Source organism: Aedes albopictus, chromosome 2, assembly GCF_035046485.1.
Source record: "Aedes albopictus strain Foshan chromosome 2, AalbF5, whole genome shotgun sequence".
NCBI lineage: Eukaryota > Metazoa > Arthropoda > Insecta > Diptera > Culicidae > Aedes > Aedes albopictus.
The window spans coordinates 375,599,684-375,617,335 of NC_085137.1; the positions used below are offsets into that span (position 1 = coordinate 375,599,684).

At 38.1% G+C, this 17,652-nt stretch overlaps 1 protein-coding gene across 1 annotated transcript in view; it reads left to right on the forward strand.

Moving 5' to 3' along the window:
* Positions 1–2,910: 2,910 nt before the first annotated feature.
* Positions 2,911–17,652, forward strand: part of LOC109425710 (cysteine dioxygenase type 1) — a 29,452-nt gene continuing 14,710 nt past the window's right edge. Inside the window, exons 1-2 of the mRNA XM_019701027.3 lie at positions 2,911–3,473; positions 11,639–12,038. Of these exons, the coding sequence (XP_019556572.3) occupies positions 11,746–12,038 (293 nt within the window). The 5' untranslated portion in view covers positions 2,911–3,473; positions 11,639–11,745. The remainder of the gene's footprint in view (positions 3,474–11,638; positions 12,039–17,652) is intronic.

Here is a 17,652-nt window from a genome sequence, read left to right on the forward strand (position 1 = left end):
GAGTAACGTTTGTTTGTCTATATACAGACGCGTCAACTTGGTCAAATTATTGGGGGAAAGGAAAGCCTGTTTTTTTTCGGATATTTTGTATGGGAAAATTAAAAAATCGTCAAATATTGAGGGGCAAACCTATGCTGGATGGGCCAAATTTCCCAAATGGAGGAGAACGTGCCTCTGGAGCCGACCTACTGATGCTTGCCCCCCCCCCCCCCCCTAAGTTGGCGCCTATGTACTATTTTTTTTCCTTGTTGGGGACATAATGCCACTGCGACCATTAATTTGATCTATTGTGGCGTCATCCTCTTCATTTTTTTTATTGCCGTATTGCGGATAGTCAGGAGTGACTATCCTCACAGCAAATGGCGTTTGTCCCAATCAGGTACCGCATTTCGTATGAAACTTAGTTCATGTTTGCGATGAGAAGCCCAAATTTCCTGAGGCCCCATTAGGCCCCTTTCCAGAAATCTACAGCGCTTGTGATAAAGTGCTACACACTCGCACAATAAATGCTCAGACGTTTCAGTCTCTAATTTACAAAATCGACATTTATCTTCTTGCAATTTACCAATCAATTTCAGATAGTATTTGCAAGGGCAGTGGCCAGTTATTAGTCCAGTGTAAAGTGTAAGTACTTAGGTCATTTTTGTTCAGGTCTATTAGCCTTAGTGTGTTAATGACGTCTGGTGTGATGAATCGCTTAGATTGACGAGAATCAGTTATGTTCATCCAGTTACGCTTAATTTTAAATTCTTCTAAAATCTTGAATTTCATTTTTAAGGCACTTGGAGCCAATCCAAAAAATGGCTCCGGTCCTATGAATTGAGTGGATGGCCCTTGTTTTGCCAACTGATCAGCCTTTTCATTTCCTTCTATTCCGCGATGCCCAGGAACCCAATACAGATTAACCTTATTGCGACAGGACAATTGCTGCAGTAGCTTCGAGCATTCCAAGACTAGTTTCGAGGTATGCACTTTGGACTTCAAAGCATTCAATGCTGCTTTTCTATCCGAACATATACAAATATTAGCATTTCTATAGCGCCTTTTGAGACATATGTCGGCACATTCCAAAGTAGCATCGACTTCAGCCTAGAAGACAGTAGGCCACCTTCCCAGTGGCAATGAAACGTTGACACAATGGCCAAAAATACCAGCCCCAACCAAATTATCTTGTTTTGAGCCGTCAGTGTAAAAAACAGTTGAACCAGATCGAAAATCTGGCTCCCCTGTTTCCTAATCCTGACGAGTCACATCAGCAACACAAAATAGATGACCAAAAAAGTTACGCTTTATCATGTAATCTTCATTGACCAAATATACTGGGTCGATTTCGAAAGTCTTTAGTATGCTCATATGCCCTCTAAGATTATAATCATTGAAATTTAAGGACCTTCTCATACTTAGACCAATTATAGCAGCTGTTATTTGAATACAATCATGCAATGGCAGAAGATTTAGCATTGCATCCAAAGCTTTTGATGGGGTGCTATGCATTGCCCCAGTTAGTGAAGCTGTTGCAAGCCTTTGTAGCTTGTTTTATTTTGTTTGAGTTGTAACTTGTTTGGTCTTTTCCCACCAAATAATAGAAGCATAAGTAATAATGGGTTTCACAATGGCCATATAAATCCAAAGTATCATCTTCGGCGTCAAGCCCCATTTCCTCCCAAAAGTTCTTTTACAGCCCCAGAAAGCATTTCTAGCTTTTTCTAACTGTTTTCCACATGTTTATGCCAGCAGAGCTTACTATCTAGTACAACTCCTAAAAATTTGACATCTAGAGATAAAGATAGTTTGACATCTCCTAGCTTCAGTTCCGATATAGAGATTTTTCGTCTCCTAGTGAAGGGTACAATCGTTGTTTTTGAGGGATTGATATTCAACCCTTCATTTTTGCACCAAACTAAAGTAAAGCTCAATGCTTCTTGCATTCGATTGAAAACAGTATGATCGAATTTCCCACGGACAATGACAACAATGTCATCCGCAAATCCAACAACTTCAAAACCTTGATGCTGTAGTTTTGTTAGAAGGTCATCAACAATCAGGGACCAGAGGAGGGGTAATATCTCCCCCTTGAGGACAGCCTTGTATAGCTGTTACCTTTACAACTGAATCTCCTAAATATGCTGATATTTCCCTCTTTGACAGCATTTGCTCTATCCAATCGGTTAAACTTCTCGAAAAATTACGTTTCCTCATGGCTCTTTTCATCGATGCAAAGCTAGCGTTGTCAAACGCGCCTTCGACATCTAGAAAGGTTGCCAATAATAATTCCTTACTGTCAAATGTTTTTTCTATTATGCGTTGCGCGAAAATTTTTGAGCGCAAGGGCTCGTATACCTCCGCCAGTACGGTAAATCGTGTTGGTGTTTTCGGCGCAGTATTCTTTGGCCCATTCGCGCACTTATAGAGCTTGCTGACGTTTATTCACCTCTCTCTTTCAAGCATGCAGGCGGGATAGAATTTGTTTTCATCGGGAAACCTTTCCTGATGACAACAAATCCTATTTCGCCTGCATGTTTGAAAGAGAAAGGTGAATAAACGTCAGCAAGCTCTATTGTAAAAGACACCAGAACGATTAAACGTACGAGCGGAGGTCTATTAGCGATTTTGTACCATTTTCGCTCTCTATTTTCTTGCAACGGATAATATTTTAGTTACTAATGAGTGAAGAGCCGATATTGTTGATTTGCCAGTTTTATAGGCAAATTGCGCTCTATTTAATGGTTTATCTTGAAGTATATCTGATTTAATATACTATACAAAATGCATTAATCACATTTTGAACTGTAAAAATTATCACAACGATCACGCTCCGCGATACACGATATGGAAACCTCTGAGCCAGTTATACTCTGAAGCTGACGGACCCACGGTTGCGTCCGGTTTATCACTGTACTGGCGAGCAGTGTGGTAGCCCACCGCGGCGCGTTCGCGAGTCGTTGGGCTCCAGTAGCGCTTACACGGGAGCCTGATAGGTATAATTTAGTTTGTGCGAAAAAGTTAAATTTTCGCTGCCCGTCGGTCCAGCACTTCAGTCACCAACCGAACGTTGAGACGGAAACATCGTGAGAAATTCGCGGCCCCCATAGAAGTGAGAAATATAAACGGATAGTGCCAAGTGATCGTATACCAACCGCTGCATAGTTACTTACAAGAAAAAGAGGCATTTCAAATATCTGAAGGAAAATTGACAAAGTGTATCTCTAGATAGCAATTACGGGCATCACTGTTGCAATTGTAACCTTGTGCCTTATATAGCGCCACGCTGCAACTAAGCTCAATACTGTGTGATATAATAGTTAGTTCCGAGGAAGTCGGTTACAGGTTTCAAGAAAGATAAAAAAAGTGGTGTGAAGAGGAAAATCTGCACAAGCATACAGAAGAACGTACCATAAGCACGAGGGAAAAACCTGGACATAAATCAAACCATTAACTGAAGAAGGAGAGAAGCACCATCATCACCACAACAGGTAAACAACAAGGCTTATTTTGTTATGTGCATTCCTCATTCATGCTGGAGTATAGCGTTTGCTGGATGGTATGCCATCAATGGTAACGATCAATCCAAATATTCGTTGAGCAAAGTCGGAAATGCATCTTTTAGGAAATGTGACCAGAGAAACTGGTTTTATGAGATGATCACTTTTTTTTACCGGGTTATCAATTGCTGTGGATAATGGAATTGTAAACAGTGTTTACCTGAATCAACGCTAATTGATAATCCGCTTCAATTATTGAAATCCGCGACAATTATAAATTGCTCTGAGACAACATGCTGTCACAACATTGTATAAAGGTGTTAAAATTCGCAAATTAATGGGATTTTTTTATTTAATGTGTATCATACATGAATTTGACGCTACACCTGATTCCTTTTTTACTATTGCTTAGTTAATTTTGAGCCAATTGAAATAATTGTTTATGCACGGTGCACTAAAATTCAATTTCATTGTTTCTACAGTGACGTAAAAAAATTAAAAAAAAAAAAAACTAGGTAAATAACATTATTTCAAATATAGATCTTTCTGGTAATTTCTAGTAAAATGAAGTGCTGTACCTATGTATGTTACAATATCAAGCGATTGGTAGGGCAAGTTTCATACAGTGTTGGTAAAAACTCAAATTCTCAAATCTCATAGTTGAGTTATTTCACGCGCGATTTTTGACTCGCCAAACTCACCACCGAAAAAATCATGCATGATTTGACTCATGATTTCACTCATTGCTTTAGGAAAACAGGTGTTCTTAATATTTACATCAATGTTTTTAGGATTGTATGATAGAACAAAAGCAAATCTAGCGTACAACATCATCGAATGCCGTTCAAATTGATTTGGACTCGTTTGACAAGCGAACGAGATTTCGGCGCTTGACTCGCGAGAGCGAGATTTTGCATGAAATTCTCGCACGTGAGAAAACGATTCAGAATCGCGCGCGAGTTTGCTCACGCAGGAGCGGTTCATGAATGTGCTTTGAGTATGAGTTTACCAACACTGGTTTCATATTTGTATGTTAATGTTTATCGAATATAATGGGGTATTTCCCAGATGTTATTTTATTTCGATGATGTTTCGAGGTTAATTGAATCCAAAAACCAGTATATTACATACGGTTTCATTTTTAGGGCTGGAACTACAACACTCGTCATGGGAATATTTGAATGCTAATTTTCTACACTAACTGAGTGAATTCGTCAAGCCTGTATCTCAAATAATCTGGACGCAGATATACGGATCGTTGAACCATTTGTAATCTGAATTTGAACTAGTAAACGGGGGTGAGCTTCTAGTGTTGGCCTGTAGATTGCGCTAGTGGTTGCTTTGTTTACTCTTGGGGGATGAAAAATTCCAAATTTAGTTTCCAAATTCCTAAAGAATTTCGAAAATTCTAAGTTGGGATTCCACTGCCTAATGAAAAATAGGTATGAGAATTAGCAGATTCATGTGATTTTTCATTGTTTAGCATGGAATTGGCTATTTTGTGAGTTGCTCGAGCTGCTGCCGCCAGTAGTTCAAATTAAGATTAAAATTGGTTCAAATTATGATTACGATGGTTCAAATTAAGATTAAAATCATTGTTGATGAAACATAAAATATTTCAATGAAATTCGATGCAAATACAAACTTTTTACCATTTAACAGAAAGCTTATACCCGTGGCTTATACGATTTTGCCGTAGTAAATTATTTCCATGTGGGAGAAAAAATCACTTAAAATTTGCACTGCTTCAGAAAGCCGCAATTTGGTTCAAATTTTGATTACCTACCCTAGTTGAGCTTGAGCTTGCGCTTGAGCTTGATTGACCGCCCATAGATGCTACTCCAGTATCGCCAGACCAGCTACACTCACACAAGGAACCAATGAGATATCTGGCGGGGACTAGCAGGCATCTTCAATGTGTGAGCGTTATTGATCTTCTATTTTTTGGCAATAATACCTCTGCGTCAGCACAAATTCATGCGGATGTCGGAGTGTTGGTAGGACTTGGTTGGCAGAAGGTTCACACATTGGTGCGTGGATACCAGGGGTAAGGTGATAGAATTGTGTGTTTTTATTATTCTTAAGATGTGCGGCACAGTTCGCTTGATTGCATAACTTGTAGGTGTTATCTAATAAGATTTAGACACTGTGCTGTGAACGTTTGGAAGGAAGGGAAACGGCTTTTTCAACCCGTTTCTGTTCTAGCGATGGCTATGAACATGTGAATATAAGTACATGAGTTGTATATGTAGAGAGGAGGGAGAAAGTATATAGAAAGATACAAAGTAGGAGGAAAGGGACGGGCCAGGGATTGAACCCAGCACCTCCTGCATATGAATCAGAAGCGGTAGCCACTAGACCACCAAGCCCGTCAAACTTTCTCAAAAGGTAGTTGATTTACAAAAAAATATGCCTGCAAAATTTCAGGATTCTGAAGATAATACAACAGTGCTGCTCAGTGTTTTGGCTATTACTTCGTTCATAGTGCATCGTTTTTTTTTAAGTTTCGCCGATGCCAACGATGTACATTGAGAGGTTTGTGTTCGAAATTTCAGACATTTCCTATGCCAATTTCAAAAGTTGTAACATTGGCAATCTAAGGTATGCGTTGAACAAAACTCATTTATGCACAACAAAAGTATGCACCAATTTCCATGAAATTTTGCAGATGAAATCAATCTATGTGAAGATGTGATTTCAATTCTAATTCGAGCAATTGCAATGTATCCTTTTATCCAAATTTTCTGGCGCGTTTGCGTGTCCAAATTATTGAGGATACCTTACCTTGATGAAACCTAATTGGCTACAAAGTAACTTTATTCCAGTGCCGAGCGTATGGTTAAGAACCATCTCCGTCGGTCTTGGGCGTTGTTCCTCCACTTTCCCTGAACGTGCAGGTCTTCTTCAACTGTCTGTAGCCAGAGCGTTCACGGCCGCTCATGAAGTCGCCGTCATCCCGCATTATCAGGCGAAGAACTCTTTAAGAGGTCTCAGTTTATGGAACAGATTTGGTATATGAAGCCAAATCTTGTCCTTCCCAGCAGACTTGCTGTTTTTCAGCTTCTTAAGGGTCTCATCCAGTGCTGGTGGTTTCACAGCATGATCGTCATCCACTATGTTTACCCTGTTCCTGGGCGCCCATTCATTGTTACCATTCAACACATTTTCGAGGGGCGTCTTCCACCTGGTGCTAACATTGTTTTGTCTGTCAGGAAATTACCTTCTTCACAGATAAACATACGTAACTTGTGGTGGAAATTCATTAAAACTTATGCTGGATGTCTTTTTCATGAACACGCTGCCATCTATTGTCAGAATCGCGAGAGACTGTCGGGCATGGTGGATTGCCGTTTGACGATTGCACAATGCACAATGGTCCACGAAACAGATTTACGAGGAAAGATGCATTCATTGCCTTCAAATGATTTTCTAGATTAATATGGTCTTCTACAAAGTTGTTCCTAAAAATAAGGCCCTCTTTTCAATATATGTATATTAAAATTAGGGTGGTCCATATTTTCAAAGAAATTGGGAACCAAATTTTTTTATTTGCAAGAATAACTACATACATTCTTCGTGATAGTTGTAGATCTATTAATTTTGAAAAAGTTTGCTGAAGACACTTTTTATGTAGCTTTAAAATTGATCGATCTAGAGGTATTTTTTGAATAATCTTAGGATGATTCAAGAAAAATCGGTTTTCGTGCGCTGAGATGGTCGTTATCTCTTTTGGTTCAAAAGTTACAGGCATTTTTCTTAAAAAATCATAGTTTTTTAAAACGATGTTATGACGGGTTGGGGCAAACATAAAAAATATCTTTTGCCCGCATTCAAAAGAAGAAATGTTGTTATAAAACATATCAAAAAATTAGAGGGATGTTATTTTTGTAACTCAAGTGAAAAATACCTATTTTTTCTAGAAAATCATCAATATTTTTTGAACGGAATGACGTAGCAACATTCTCAGCGCACAAAAATGTGCGTTTTTTATAGTTCTAAAAATGGTTCTTAGACAACTTTGATGAGATATTTGAAACAAAAAAGATAAAGCATTTAAACTGTTTTGACCAAATTTGGACCATTTTCCCATAGTTTTCATAGGGTGACGCTAGAACAAATCGTAGCTACGGAAGTGCGTTTGGAAAATATGCGGCAAGTGATATTTTGATTTGTTTTGCTGTGAGGTGCCGGGAATTGACGCGGGTGCCTACTGCCCAAGTAGTTCGAAACCCGATATATTGTAGCCGCCGTTTCATGGATAAACGGTAAACGGTTGATACACCGGATCTATTGGTCTCTCCTATCTTCTCGTCTCCGGCTGACAAGCGTTGTATGTATATTGAAACGTATGGTTCTGTTGTTTCTTGAACTCATAAGTCTGGATAACCGTCCCATTGATCACAAGATATTTAATGATCCAAGTCAATGTCCCGACCTCAGTAGGGCGTCACATCTTTGATGTTCGAAAAATGTAGCTTAATATCTCAAAAATTTATGTTGTAACATGTACATGAAGATGAATTTTTTTAGCCGTTATTTTGAATATTATCATTAAATCGCGTTTTTTGCTGTGTTCGCAACTACCGATTTCAATTCTGAACTTATCATTAGGAATCTGAGAGTCTAAGCTTTTCAAAATATTCAAATATTTAGGTCAGCATTGACCGCAACAATGAGAAATCGATGAAAACGTGAGTGAATCTCCCATTATTTCATACCTACTTTTTGTTACAATCGCCACTCGCATATACGCGATTCCGTCGATCCCGTTATCGCACGATCAGATGCGCGCTTGAGAACGCATGTCAAACTGGAAGACTCGCTCATATTTTCATGTTTGTGAATGTCATGAATGTTTTGTAAAGCTCAGACTCTCAGCTTTCTAATAATGAGTTTAGAATTGAAATCGGTGGTCGCGAACACAGCGAAAATCGCGGATAAGAGTAAAATCAACCCATTAAATCTCTGTAAGCTGACAGTATAAAATTTCACCCGAAAGCTAGTTTAAACAAATTATCGGTTTCGTTCTTAGTAAATTCATTATCACATTTACGATAAACAGCGGACCACCTAAAAAGCACAAGAATTCTGTTTCGCGGTATGACAAAAAGAAAAGTCTTCCAATTAACACCACTATAGATAATTACTGTCATGTGTGGTGACATGCAATGTGAAAAATGCAACAATGCTTTTTGGTAAACAAAAATAACATAGAGTATGATGTTTCAAGTTATGCCATTCACATTTTTATTTCAAAAATTGCATCAAGTGAATAAAATAATCCAGACACGTCCACAGTTATCAACTGAGAACTTCCTCGGCCAATGACCTTTGTCAATGTATATCGTGTGGCAGGCACGAAAATACTCTTTACGAAAAGTTCCTGGACCGACCGGGAATCGAACCCGCCAACCTCAGCACAGCCTTGCTGAATACCCATGCGCTCACCGCATCGGCTATATGGACTATGTGGGGTGGGGTTTCACAAACTTGTAGTAATCCAAAAATTCAGGCCAAACATGTCTAAAGGTCCAATCTGCAGAAGAGAGGCTCTCTTTGGTTTCCCTCTCTTTCGTTAATATCTCAGCTGTTTATTTGTATTATGATTGTCTCCTTGCATTGAACGATGGTCAAAACAATCGTCTTTTGATTTGTACTACAAAAATAGTTGAAAAGTGTACCATTGCATTGTAATAATTGAAAGAGAAAGTGAACAAAGAGAGCCTCTCAATTGCAGATAGGACTTATTGAAATGTTTATAGAAACACACATCCACCGTTGATTAGTCTCGCAAGGAGCGTGATATTCACAATATTCAAATCTCCAAGTCACGTGATATTCGTGATTGCAGGGGTCCGCTTAATGCTGCAATCTGTACTCATTATCAAGAATCATTTGCCAACAGTCAAACATGATGCAGTTTCCCTAATTGTAAACATTAGGCATCAATGTGATCTGATTTGGTCCTTAGTACCTACTGTTAATTGTCTACCCCCTAGTCGGATTCACTCCTCGCGCGTTGCATTTTTAGCTCTACCAAAGCAAAGTGGATTGTTTTGATACCACGTATTCTTTAATTGGTTGTACTACAAGAGCACTAATGCTTTGCGCTTATAATTCCAACGATTGATGGCCACTTGATGATACATCCCTCGTTAAGAAGCGAATAAACAAACTTGGAGCATCCATTCGAAGGCAAGGCTTTTGAGCTTCTTGTTTTCTGCTGAATTGATAACGCGGCCAGAGTACTTGCTCAATGGGGCTACCTCATTGGTTGTCAAGACCGTAAATTACTTTCCAATCGGGGAATCCCTCAGATTATTATACGTAATTTAAAAAATCCTGCTTCGTTATTTATGCATTTTCTAGGAAACAACAAAGATAGGAGATGGTAAAAATTTAATTCTCAGAAAAAATATGAATAATAATAAATAATTATAATTTAATATATTATAATTAAAATAAATTCACATTATAAGCGTTGTAGGGCTAATTACTCTAATTATTCTTAGATTTTTAACGAGGGATTGTAATTAGTTCAATTTAGATTATATTGCTATTTTTTGTTTTGTTTTTAACTTATATAGTCATAAATAGCGTCATATGTGTATTACTTATTACCTACATGGAGGTATTACTTCCATATTGTTATTGTATCTTATTATAAATTAAGGTCATGATTGTAATCAGTGGTTTAGTAATTCAGAGCTGGGACATTCAGAGTGAGAATGAATGCATTGCGATAATATCCATAATGGGTAATCCTCACCGAAACTAGGTCGCCGTTTGCATAAAGTCTGGAATTTAATTTTTTTGCTTATTTGCTAGAATATGTTAAAAGATGGTGAAAACCATTTTGATTATGTTGAATTGATGTACCACTCGCTTGCCAAGGAACTAACAAGGTGACAATAATGACGATTTGGTTTATCAAATTGTGCCTAAGCTATCGTTGGCAGTTATCTTGGATTTGACTGCCTCTTTGAATTTTATCAATAAATCGCGATTTTCGCTATGTTCGCAACCACCGATTGTAAATATGAATTCATCATTAGAAAGTCTAAGAAGCTTTTCATGACATTAAATATTTAGGTAAGCATAAACCGCAACAATAAGATATCGATGAAAGCGTGCGGCTAGCTTCCATTGACCAAGAGAAAAAAAATTGATTAACAAAAATTGATTAGGAACGTAGGCCAACATTTGACCAAACAAACCTCTTAAAATGTATTGAGTAAATACAAGAAAAATATAGTTCAAGTTTGCATTCGAATGATTTCGGTTCATATACTGTCAATTATTTTAACAATATGAAACGAGCTCACTGATAAATATCCATCAAAGTGTCCAGAGACTATGGGATCCTAACTGACACGGATAAGAGAGGCATCTTACCACTGACTGGTATTACCGCAGCGAGACGAAAATGAGTCTAGTGCATTACTTTTACTCATCCTGGCATTACCGCTCGTTCACCGCTTCTGCTATACACGCAACTAAAAACCCTTAGACCGTTCGCAATGCTGTTTTATTTTATATGGCGAGTTTTAAAATTTCTAAAACTCGCCATACAAAATAAAACAGCATTGCGAACGGCCTTAGGAAGTTCATAAGATTTTTTCCATAATTGAACTATATGAATGACATGACGAACATCTTATGAAAATAATTTATCCTTATGGCATCCATGAGAATGAGTTATGGCAAAAAATCATAAGGTATTTTGATGAACTTCGTTAGTTTTTTTCGCTGAGTATGTGTATGGTCCTTTAAAATGTGCACATTGGAATGAACAATTTTAAGAAAAAAAAAAGAACATGATAATAGTTATAAACAAATATAGGGTATTGGTTCCCTTATTAAGCATGTGGCTCCCATTTTCATCCCACGAAAAACAAAGGATTGAAGCGCTGTTTGTTTTGTTTCTTATTTTTGTATTTTTTGTTAGAAGTGAGCACCCATGAAAACAAAAAGAACGGAGCCAATCGGTGCCGTAATCGCTGGTTTTCGAATAGGATGAAAATGGGAGCATGAGATTACTGATGGCACACATACCCTACATATTTTAATAAATAAAAAATAAAGTTTAGAGCGGAAACGAAAAACAAAAACATAGAGTTATTTTAATCATGTCTATTATTGTCTCTTGTTTTCAGCGCACAATAAATATCAATAAAAACAACACGAACGGTATTCGCCATTCTTGTTTTTCTGTTACCGTACTGCAAAACTCCTAGCGCAGGACTACCACATAAAAACAATCATGACGTCAGTGATGCTTATCGAGGACGCCGCTAACAACAACAACAGCAATAAAATCGCCAATAATGAGCTGGCCAGCGACCATTACCTCCGCGAGCTCACCAAGACATTCACCGGGATCGAGAAACCACTGAAGAACGCTCCGACTTGCGCGACGCTAACGGACCTTATCAGCGCTTTGCACGAAGCCTTCGCCTCCGACCGCGTCAACATCGAGTTTGTAAATCATCTCATGCTCAGCTATCAGTCCAACCCCTCCGAATGGCGAAAGTTTGCCAAGTTCGACCGTTTCAGGTAAGCTGCCTCCACGTGGTTGAGAAGTTATATAGGGTAGGGTGTTCCTTGTTTGAATTTGACTCATGGTTCGGCTCAGAACACGACCGTCGATGTGCTTCAAGGTCTGCGAAGAACTTGATTAAACATTCTAATCTCATCTACATTTGGCTTGTAGATTAGGCCTCCGTCAAACAAATCCAACAGAATTGATGTGTATCAATGATCACATCCTAACGTTCAGTGCATCATATTTATTTACATATGCTTACACCTGCTTAAAAATGATGACTTGTTTTGACAACATTTGACAGTTGTTAAGAGTAGATTAGGAAGTATACATCAGATTGCACACTAGTGGGCTGTTACGTATAAAAGGAATATTAGTATTTCATACTAAAAGGTCAACTTTGATATTCAGAAACATTGTTTCCTGAAGGAGTACATACGTAAATTTGTTTAACCGTCTAATGGATACCTGGGGTCCATTGGACCCCAGAGCCACTTTGAAGTGGTCGCAAAAAAGTTTGGATTGACATATCGGCCCCATTTTTACAGGACCTTCAAACTACACCACGATGAGTTATTTGTGCAAAAATACCAATACTTACATACATGGCTACTATGGATTACACAGCGCAACATTTTTTTTGTCTCAAGAGCAAACTTATGTGTCTCTGACAGATTTTAGGCCACTGAATCCGAGTCCGGGTTCAGATTTGCTCCAGCACGTCACAATTTTGAGCTATACCTCAATTTATAGGGCAAAATATGCGATTTTGGACTTTTTTGACTGCAAGCATGGAAGTATATTTCTTATGCAATCAAAAGATAAATTGTTCAATTAACATCTAATTTAATGCCTCATGCAAAATATTCCGTTTTACCAAATCAAATTTGATAGATTTCGGATTCGGCGGCCCCAAATTTGTCAGAGACACATAAGTTTGCTCTTGAGACAGACCAAAAGTTTATTTTTGTTACGCTGTGTTATATTCGATGTCAAAGTGGAACTGTGCGACTATGTACCCCTGGGGTCCTTTGGACCCCACGGCACGAATGATTGTATCTTTTGATCGTGACTTCCTAGAATGATGCAGTCTTCGAAAAAATTGTTCAATAGACCCATGGGCGAAACAACGATTTTTGCCAGGGGGTGCGCTACAAACTAATATTCATTAGTTCATCCATTCATCTATGAATGATGTCTCACCAGCAATGCATTCATATTCTAGGGGGTGCCTGGCAACCCCAGCACCCCGGTAATTTCGCCTATGAATAGACGCCAAGGGCAATCTTTTGATGAATATTTTTTTCGAAATTAGTCCAGTAGATGGCACTAGTGTGTATTCAAAAAGATATATTTAGCTTGAATATCTTGATATTTTGAATGTGTAGAATGTTTGTATCTTCACAGTTAAAAATAATAAGGTTTACACGTCATGTAAACTTTATTTTAGTCGTGCAAACTTTCAGTTACGATGGTTTACATGATATTCAATGTAAATTTGTGTCATATGACATGTAAAAACTCTGAGTCATGCTGAATTACATGACATATAATGGAAGATATAATATTTCATGAGATTTACATGACATGTCATGTAAACTTCTGTGAAATCCCACGCTCCAATTATGTGCATTATATGTCACAGAAATTTACACTGTCTTTTCGATATGTGTTCGGCAAAAGTGTTCAATACATCAAGAACTAGGGTATCGAACTACTTGGGCACTCCCGTCAATTCCCGGCACCTCACAGCAAAACAAATCAAAATATCACTTGCCGCATATTTTCCAAACTCACTTTCGTAGGTAATCATCTCCCGCAACATTTCCGCAACGATATCCACAGTCAATAATATACACGTTCACTCTCAAGTCGCACAAGTGCTTAAAACAACTTTTACACGCAGACAGGTGCACTTCACCAGCACAAAGCTGGGTGCCGAAGTGATTTCTCATTTGATTTTGCTGGAAGTTCGACACTGGTGCCGAAAATTGGTACCGTAAACCGGGGTCAAATTGATCTTCGGGTCGAAATTGATCAGACGTTTTTCGGATAAAAAAAGCCAAATCTGACAGGAGAAGGCCTACTTTCCCACACCAAATAAGCAGTGCTGTAATGGTTCATTACAGCACTGATTTGCGTTGCGTAATGAACCATTACAGCACTGTTTTCAGTTTTGATCAACCTCTTGATGCTTTCTGGACGCAGTTTTGAAAATGATGTGACAACTGTTCAGTATAACCTGCTAAGATCATACTTTTTTAAACATGGCCATGGGCATCAGTGTGTAGTTTGATGAACAAGTTTTGTAAAAACTATCCTCAAGCGGCAATTTATGAAATTGCAAAAAAAACGTTGTACTATTAATATATTTCTGCAAGCTGGCGCTAATAAAAGCATATCCGCCCAGCATCCTAGGGGTTGTTCATAAACCACGTAGACAAAATTTGGGCATCTCAGACACCCCACAGTGGGAAAAAATATGTATAAAACGCGAATAAATTCTATATCTCTGCTCGGAGTGGATGGGTTCGAATGAATTTTTGACACGAACTGCCAAAATCTCTATAGTTTCAGATAAGCAGAGTGTCATTCGCCGCACGATGCTGAAAATCGGTGTATTGGGCCCATTTTACCCCACTATCTCCCTTTTTCACCTTTTCCGAAAAATCCTGAATTGCAAAATAAATTATTTATTTAATTCGTGTTTGAGTAAAAACTTCCTTAGTATCGAATGAAGCTGATTTTGCTCACCGCACGGCCTTAAAAATTGAATTATCTTCAAATAATCCCGATATCCCCTATTTCTTTGAAATTTCGCCCGGAGTAGAACGCAATCCTTAAGAACAGGACCAACCCTCTGTCAAATTGCGATGCTATGAAAGTTTTTACACAAATACGAGTTAAATTAAGCAATTTATTTTGTACGCCAGTCGGGAATAGATGAGGATTTTCTCGAAATGGTGTATGTGAGAGAGAGAGTGGGGTAAAACGAGCTAAATACTCTGATTTTCAGCATCGTGCGGCGAATGACACCCTCCTTATCTGAAACTGTAGAGATTTTGGTAGTTCGTGTCAAAAATTAATTCGAATCCATCCACTCCGAGCAGCGATATAGAATTTATTCGCGTTTTATGCATATTTTTTCCCACTGTGACCCCCTCACCTCTCCCTCGTAGACTTTCGGCCAAACAAAAAATTTGAAATTTGTATGGAGCGTAGACTTTGGCCAGACCCCCCATCTCCCTAAAAAGTCTACGTGGTTTATGAATGACCCCCTAGATACATCGAGGGAAAATCGTCCTTAAATAAGGAAACTTCTTTTTAGGTGAATGTCTTGATACATTATATTTACGAACTATGTTAACAATACCAATACTTCCTATCAGGTGAAGCAAATATAGCTGCAAACGGGGGGATCAACACTAGTTTTGCCAAGCCGAAAACCCCCAAAAAAGTCGAAAAAACCCGGTCAACCCACAAAACTGTTGCGAGTTCTAGCGACTTTTTTGAGCTTTTTTTGAGGTTTTTTGGCTTGGCAAAACTAGTGTCGCTCCCCTTGGCTGCAAATAAGGACTGTTCATTAAAGAAAGTAGACATCTGTTTACCAATAGTTTAGAGTTAAAACTAAACAAACGGAAAAAGTAATAAATTTCGAACGATAAGTCGTATTAGCTTTGCGACTAGCAGATTAATTCTGCACAAATGGTGTCCCAAAAAGTTGTCGTTTCGAGAATAGGCTTACTAATACACTTCCGGGACAGCAATTTTTTAACGCTAAGCAGGGGACAGATGTGCCGGATGACGTAGGGTACATCAGAACTGAAAAATTTGGGAAAAAGTTTTGGTGTGGCAAGCCAATTCTTCATGTGGCTTAAATAGTTCTTCGTATTTCACAACGGGAACAATCAACGGTAAAAATAATAGAAAGGAATGCATCAAAAAACGACTTCTACCCATCTACCGAAAACATACGGATCCTCTTTTGTTTTGGGCGGATCTGGCATCCGCTCATTACGCTTCTTCTACACTAGAGATGCTCAAGACTGAAAAATACGATTTTGTCGAGAAATGGCAAAATCCACAAAACTTCTCTGAACAGCATTCTGTGGAAAGATACTGGACAATAATTAAGCGGCATCTCAAGAAAGATGAAAGAGAAGCAAGCTCTGTTAATTGCTTCAAAAAAATTAAGTCTGCGGCACAACGAAAAGTTACGGAGAAAGTTGTGCAGAATCTAATGGGAGGTATCAAGAGGAAAGTCCGAGCGTTCTTCAGAAATGCCAAGAAAATGTTCAATCTCACGTGAATTCGGCCACATGTATGTTGATTGTCATTTATAAAAAAATAAACTTATGAATTTGTTCGAAAATACATATTTTCTATTGAAAAACAGGTGTCCACTTTCTTTAATGAACAGTCCTTATAACAAATGGATAAGACTTTTGAACCATTTTTCAAAAACTCTTCATACATTTGTGATGTTGATACCTCGATCAAGAGAAAATATTCGAAGTTGATGTCTTTAGCAGAATTATTCATATGAATGTTCAATAATCTCTAATTTTAAATTACCTCACTGCTTCACTGCTTTTCAATATGATTGCAGGTATTCTTCGATATAACGTACCCTCGATATAGCGTACCCTCGATATAGCGAATTCGATATAACGTACATTTTGCTTCGATATAACGTACAATATTGAAATTTTTTATTTTTCCCGCGAATAACTCTTAGATAAACTACTAAATCACTCAAATCAATGTTTTGTTGCAGCATTAGCCTTGTTATCCAGAATTAGCGCGATTTGGGGAAAAAAATAGTGTACGTTATATCGAAGCAAAATGTACGTTATATCGAAGCACAAAAAACGAAATGACTTTTTCGTCAAAACTCAAGTTTTTCATTATTGGTTTTGTGGATTTCACCGAAATCATTATTTGGGATTAATTTCACGTCGAATACATCAATACTAGCATAAAAATATAAAATTTTTCTCTGCTTCGATATAACGTACACTTCGATATAACGTACAAAGAGAAAACTTTTTTGTACGTTATATCGAAGAGTACCTGTATTTCGCCAATATCTCAGTCCAACGAAAAAATATAATTTTGATGGTTTTTGCAAAGATGTTCGTCTGTCCAAGCGTTGCCCGATGATGAAGTTAAGTTAGTTGGAAGTTGATTTGAAAAAAATAGCCTGGTTATAAATTGCCTCACTTGATCCCTTTCAGAATTTCTTCAGGTATTTTTCTACAATTTTTTCAGGGATCCAGAAATTCCTTAAGAATTTCCTCAGGATGCCTTTAAGCATGTTCCAGTAATTGCTTCAGGGGTTCAACAGAATTGCCTCACATAATTCCATCGTTTATATGCGGATGGTCATGGGTTTGATTCCCAGCCCCGGCACTTGCAATTTTTCGTCAGTTGCTTTTCCCCCGAGAGCAACTGACCCTCTTCTGAGCCCCATGGCTCGAACGAACCCGGATATCTGGACATTAGGCCGTCCCTTATTTTGCAAAATTTAGAAATGTTATAAGTTCGTTAGTGGAAAATGATCGTTTTAGCTAAAAAATGATCGTGTCAAAATTTGAAGTCCGTATCTCAAGGCTAAGTGGTCCC